At 38.1% G+C, this 6,892-nt stretch overlaps 1 protein-coding gene across 1 annotated transcript; it reads right to left on the bottom strand.

Annotated features, from left to right (window-relative positions):
* Positions 1-769: 769 nt before the first annotated feature.
* On the bottom strand, positions 770-6,383 carry DNAJB9 (DnaJ (Hsp40) homolog, subfamily B, member 9). The gene is made up of 3 exons (XM_010295910.1): positions 6,371-6,383; positions 3,201-3,428; positions 770-1,408 (listed from the first exon to the last, which is right to left on the bottom strand). Exons 1-3 carry the CDS (start codon positions 6,381-6,383, stop codon positions 978-980), a joined length of 672 nt encoding a protein of 223 aa, XP_010294212.1. The 3' UTR covers positions 770-977.
* Between the last annotated feature and the right edge of the window lie 509 nt (positions 6,384-6,892).

Raw genomic sequence — 6,892 nt, 5'->3', positions numbered from 1 at the left:
CCTGCTGACAGGTAATAAATTTGTCAATCTAAACACAACCTATTTTTATTTAAACCCTTCCAGAGACACTAGGAATCTGCAGGCAAGCTTATCTTGTTTAAGTTCACAAGGGCAGAGAGGAGTACTTAAGTTCAATAAACAGCTAAAGAAACTACATTGCACACGTGGCAATATAATAAGCATAAAACAAGAGTGTTTTCAGTATGCTCTTCCAAACCTCATTAAAGAGATACTTGCGTTTTGGAAGGAAAAAAAAAAAGACCTTGTGTGCACACAAACATACATAGTTGAACGGCCCTTAATTAAGACAAGGGTTATTCAAATCCCAAAATCTTTTCAGACCAAAAAACCTCTATTTGGAAATAAAAGTTAGTTCCTACATCACTCTCCTAGGTGAAGCACAATCTTAACATATTCCCTCTTGTTATTTTCCAACTTCAAAAAGTGGGGGTTTTTATTAATACATCTGCAATGCTGGACAGAGTAACAAACACCCAGCTAAGTCGTATTTCTGCTGCTATTAAGGTCTGTATCAGGTCAAAACTGCAAGTGAAAACTTGGAAAGACGTGATTAAAAAAAGCAGCACTTCAAAATTAAAGTATCTCCTCTGCTGCAATCCATGCACCAGTAACTCAAACAGTCCTCAATCGGCATATATGAAAAAACTGTATCACATTTCTGAAAATAAAAATATATATTTTGTGTTGAAGTTCAAGTTTAGGCAAAGTGTTTACTAAACTGAAATGCATATATTTTTTTCTTTATCACACTCCTCTCCCATTCTAAGTAGCTACTGAGACATTTACTTCCCAAATGCACGTTGGTTCTATTCTGAAGATTAGTTTCATGTACAGTTTTTTTTATAGCAGTTAAGTGTTTTTAGAGCAAACAGTTCAAATAATTTTTTCGATGTTAGCACAAAACCAAGAAAGATTATGAAGATGTTGAAAGAAGAGAGATGAAAAGAAAGGAAACATTATTGTCCAGAACAGTCTGTATACGTGGTAACCATATTTCCTCGTCTCTGAGTGACAGTCCTACAGTGCTTGCTGGATCCATGAAACCTGGTATCAGTTCGCACCGCGTGTCGGTGTGCATTTTCAAAGTCACTGAACGAAAACATTTTTTCCATATTTTCAAACACATCATCAAACAGTCCACCTCCAAACGAGAACTCTTGGAAAGAACGTCTTTGCCGATTGTGAGCTTCCCGATGACTTCGGAAGTGATTTTCAAAGTGCTTTTTTGACCGTGAGTTTTGACTAAAGAGGTCAAAGTCTTTGAACAGATCGTCAAAGTTGAAATTAAACGACTGCTGGAACGGGCTTCCATTATTTCCCTGTCCTCCATGACGGCCAAACTGATCATATTCTCTTCGCTTATTCTCATCTGATAATGTTTCATATGCTATTTCCGTTAAAAAAAAAAAAAGAAGAAGTTTCAAAACGTTGGGTTTTTAACAAGAATGTAAATAAAGAAAAAAGAAAAAACATACACAAAACCAAAAAAGAACAGCTTTCTCCCACTCCCTCAACAGGACAAATTTCAAACAAGACTTTCATTGGGCACACAAGCCCAATTAAGCTCAACCTTTGTTCAACTTTCTCCAAACCAAAATAAGCTGTTTCAAAATAAATATTTATTTATAATAATAAATTTAGGTATACCATGAGGATAGTTTATACCCTCAAAATGTTAAATTCACATAGCACAACATAGTTTAGCAGTAAAGATTAATATTTATATTTGAAAGAAAATAGCAATGACACATGGCGATCTGAAAGACTGAAGAAGACAGGATGAGTTAGGAGCTCTACCTAAAAAAAACAAACTGCCTGCTGCATTCCTATCACAGAAACACAGTGCAATGCCTGCAAAACTGCTTGCCAGCCAGCAAGTTCTAGCTACAGTGCAGTTAGAACTAAGCAACAAGATAAACATTAAGGAGATAAAATAAAGGGAATTAAATTCCCCTATGTCCAAATTCTCAATTTTTCAAAAGTTCAACAATAAACCCAGATTTTGTATTGGATATACCTGAAATGGAATTACGTTTCCATCCGATCTTTGGTCCAGAACTACAGCAACTGGTGTTCCAATGCAGAAACTCTGACAGATAACATACCCATTCCGATAACATTAAGCATTTTAAATGTCTCCATTTTTTTTATCTGTCAAAGGCTTGCAACTACTCTATATACTTCAACACTTACCTAAGAGTTCCCAATTCCTCCTGTAATAGGTGCTAACAACTGCAGTAACAAGCCTGTCCCTCCCTTTCATTACATTAATAACTACCTTTCTTTCAAAAGAACTCTTCTGCAGACAAGAAGGTAAAACCCAGAAATCTCTTATTAGCTTAGTTAGAAGAACTACACAAATAGATGGATGTTATAACAGAGTCTATGGGGAGCAGAAGTGGGAACACCTTATTTTTCAGTATGTCTTTTTCTATTCTTGATTATTCATTTCTACCATTATATTTTATCACAACACACTTATGAATGGTGTATTCCTAGGATCACAGGATAATTCAGGTCAGAAGTGACCTCAGAAGTCTCTACTCTAACCTCCTGCTCAAAGCAGGGTCAGTTATGAAATCAGACAGGTTACTCAGGGCTTTACCCACTCATCTGTGAAAAATCTCAAGGTTGAAGACTGCAGAACCTCTTTAAGCAACCTGTTCCAACACTGGCCTACCCTGAAGGTAAAAAAGCTTTTCCTTATAACTACTCAGATCCTCTTGTACCTGTTGTCTCTTGTACTCCCACCATGAACCACTAAAGCACTCTGCTGTGTGTTTTTTGTTTTTATAATCTACCCATAGTCGCTGGAAGGTTGCTGTTAGGTCCCCCTAAAGCCCTAGTAATCCTGAGCTGGATCTTACCAGACAGGTAAGAATTAACCTCCTAGGGCTAAAGTTGTCATACTGCCACGTATTTTTTGTGACAAGAGGCATGAGCTAAAAAGCCTAATAACCAGCAATGCATACACTGTGTAAAAGGCCTGTCTATGTGCAAGGACACAGAAACAAGTCAGATATTGATATTGGGCATTTGACAGCACAGAACTAGAAAGAAGAAAAAAAATATCAGTTTACCTCATATTCAGTAAAAACAGAGTGTACTTAAGTTTCCACATTTGCTCATGGATATAAACCGTGTATCAAATTATTAAGACTAAGGTTAGCATATATTACCTTCAGCAATTTCTCTAAATTTCGCTTCTGCACCAGGACTCTTATTTTTGTCTGGGTGGTATTTCATAGCCAGCTTGTGAAATGCCTTCTTGATCTGGCGATCAGATGCATTTTTTGGAACTCCTAAGATATCATAATAGCTCTCTGTAGCCAGTATTAATTCAGTTATCATTAAAATGCAGAGCGCAAATGTGAAGACAGAGTGCGTAGTGGCCATTTCTCTGGTTCCTAGAAAGAAAAATAAATACATTTGAAGAGCAACAACAACTTAAAGGTACAACTGTAAGATGAAAGAGGAAGACCTGTATGTTTCAGGAGTCACTCAGTGACAGACATGTATGCATGTTGTTTCACACATGTCAAACTCCGTTCCCCTAGTTTCATAATCACAGACTATGTAAATGAAAATACTGCAAATTTGCATTTTGCATGCATCACAAGCACGCTTCAGTGTTCATTTGTGTTTTACACCTATCCTTAACTGTACATTCTCCCACAGAGCTGCCAAAGTAAATATACAATACATTTCACTGTATCAAGCAGTTCAGACTGGCATACCTCAACTAGCTTTAAACTAATCCTTGAGTTCTAGGACCATAAACACAGCAGGTCCAAAGTAAGTGCAGGTTGCAAAAAACCCACTCAGTACTGGAAGACCAATTCACTGATTAGCTTGTGCAACAAGAGGAGCCTGAAAATACAACCAGCCTGGAGATCAGCTGTGAGGTGAAGGAAGACAAGACTGTTAGACACTCATGCTCAGCTTCAGAAGGTCATTTAACTGACCTAAGGTGAACATGATAAAGAATAAAACATTTAGAGTACAGAGTTCAGTCAAGTAGAGCACAAAAGTTCCTGTACTTTACAATGGGCTAGGCTTAACTTACTTTCATATTGGATTGTACTATAAATAAGAACACCATATGTTTGATATCAAAGAATTCATCTGATAAATACCACTGCATACAAAGATTTGCATATGAAACTCTCAAATGTCAGAACTGAACTCAAAAAGGAAGCCTTCTATACAAGACAAGCAGCTTCGACAATAATTTAAAGTTCTAACTATTTTTTTCAGCAACATATTTGTCAAAAAGTTACATTTTTTAATCAAACTGATGCTAGAACTCAGGGGAAAGAGCTGTGGCTTCACTAAGTCATAAGAAAAATCAGTTCCATGTAACCACATGATCTCTCATGATTTTTACGAAGGACAGGGTGAGCACCTCCTACCAGAAAAAAATCATTTTTTTTTCCCCACCCAAGGCCTGGGCACGTTATATTTAAAACAGAGAGTACAGAAATGTGAATGTTCAAAGACAGAACGCTGGCTGTCACCTAAGCAGCAGGATGAATGACAAGGCCCTGAAACATGCCAGAAGTAACATGTCCCTCTCACCAGATTACATTGATTTGAGTGTACCATAAGCACAACTCAAAGAGGTAATGGGATTACTTTCCTGAAAAGTGAATAAACTAACCTTACAGTCTGAGTACCATTACAGTTAGAATACTTTTAGACAATACGTGACCCAAACGTCACACTGACTACAGAATCTTTGAATATAAGGTACATACAACAATTAAGCCTTTACTAGAAAGCCGATACCCTCTAAAGAAAATTAACACCCAAGCACCAAAAATGGAACAAAATACTATTTCTAACAGGTAAGTCAGGGGGCTAAAATGAATGTTGTGAGGCAAGAGCAAAAACCTCGTAAGATTAATGTACCCATGCCCTCTTAAGCATTTATTTGGCTAGCAGCCTGCATGATATCAAGTGTTAAGGAGCAGCAGTTGAAACAAATTGTATTTTGATCAGTGCACTTAAGATGCCAAACGGACAGTTCTTTTCCATGTTCTTTGAGCATGATAGCAGACATATTTTTAGTACAAGCCTTTGAAGGCTTTTCCATGTATTTTCTCTCACCAACCTGACACTTTGCCACCTGGGCACCGAGAAGTACACACACATACATCCTTCCACACTTTCAGGGCTTTCTTCCTGTTTGTACTTTATAGATACAGATTATGTCTTCATCTCACACATAAGATTGTTTTTATTTCACTTTATTTCCCCACACCTGCATCATGCTTGTATCATCACCTGCTGCATTCTCTTAAGGCTAACATCCCTGCTTCTACTATTAAACACTGAAGAGAGCCAAAACGAGCAAATTACATCCTTCATTAAGAGCCAAATCCTCTTTTATAACTCCCAAGCTCATCAGAGCCTGAGAACAAGGCAGTCCTTTGAAGTTTTCTGCTGTGCCTAACCTTCTCAACTTCTATTATTCTTGATAATTAATTACATCTAAGCTTTCCTTTTTCTACAGTTTTACATTAGGATTTCTATAATGCAGTTGTATGCTATATTGCCCCTAGTTTTATCTGGATTTCTAAACAGAAAAAAGAAAAGCAATCAGTACTTAAGTTTTGCTATTTTTTTAAATAATGTAGACAATTTAATGCTGCCCTTCCTTGAGTAACTCAATGAAACTCTAATATAAGAATAAAATGAAACATAAATGAAAATCAAATACAAATGAAATGCCAACATAAGCAGCATTTTAAACTTCTAAAGTTATCACAAAGACATAGTCTTATATTTAGACACTATCATCAATTATTGAATTTACTTTTGAGAAAATACCTATTTTACATGCTGTCAGCATCTTAGCGTTGCTACTATTATCTAACATGCTAAATGCCTCACCTCCGCCCTGCTGCCCCTAACTTTTTTCTCAGTCAAAAAGGGACAGATAAATTTCAGTTTCCAGGCTATGTACAGTAGTTTTTTAAAACACATTCCAGAATTTGTGAAGTTCTATATACTTCTTAACATTAAGCTCATCCCACAAAATAGAAGTGATAACATTCAATCAATTCTCTATCGATTTATCAACAATGATGTTTAAGGATGATGCACCTGGAATAAAATCTGTCACATACAGAAAATAAGGAGCTACTTCCATCTTGCAATGCAAATGCCCTGTTCCATCCTTCTTTGAAATCAGCAAAGATCTTAGGTATACGCTTATACTTATGAAGTCTCCCATACTCAGAAAATCCACAGCATCACTACTGCTCTGATTACACGAATTGCGACACACTATCCAGTAGAATTCTGATTATTTTTGCGAACAATTCATTAGTAGTAAGAAAGTTACCAAAGTTTTCCATTGGTTCTCCTATCACAACTAACACGATGAGTAAGCAAGTCTCCCAGTCCACAGCCAGCTACAGAAAAGTCTGTCAAACTCCAGGGCTTGTACTTTTCTTGGCCTCTGCTATACTGATCGGAAAGCAAATCTAGACGGCGGCTCCTGAATCTTGCTCTGGAGAACAGGAAAACGATACAGAGCCTTCCCTGGTATCACCCTCCCTAGTCAGACCCCTAACGAACCTCGCTAGGGCCGTACCACAAGGCGAGTCCGAGCCAGACCTCGGCAAGATGATACCAGCGACACGAAGTGACGCCGTCCCACCTCCAAATGGGCCAGGCTTGGGAAAGACCACAGCAGATGGGCCTAACGAGAAATAAGAGCCCAGAGTGGCCCAAAGGGCAAATAAATCAACCAGACCGTGTCCCAGTGTCCCCTCGCCCTTTCCCACACCGTCCCCAGCCCCCCTCCCCCAGTCGCTCCAGCGCCCCCTAACCTCTCTGGTCCCTCCGCCTCCCCCAAGCCCTT

The sequence above is a fragment of the Phaethon lepturus genome, unplaced genomic scaffold (assembly GCF_000687285.1).
Source record: "Phaethon lepturus isolate BGI_N335 unplaced genomic scaffold, ASM68728v1 scaffold18811, whole genome shotgun sequence".
NCBI lineage: Eukaryota > Metazoa > Chordata > Aves > Phaethontiformes > Phaethontidae > Phaethon > Phaethon lepturus.
Note: the sequence above shows the minus strand (reverse complement) of the source record. Positions and strands in the feature narration are given on the sequence as shown.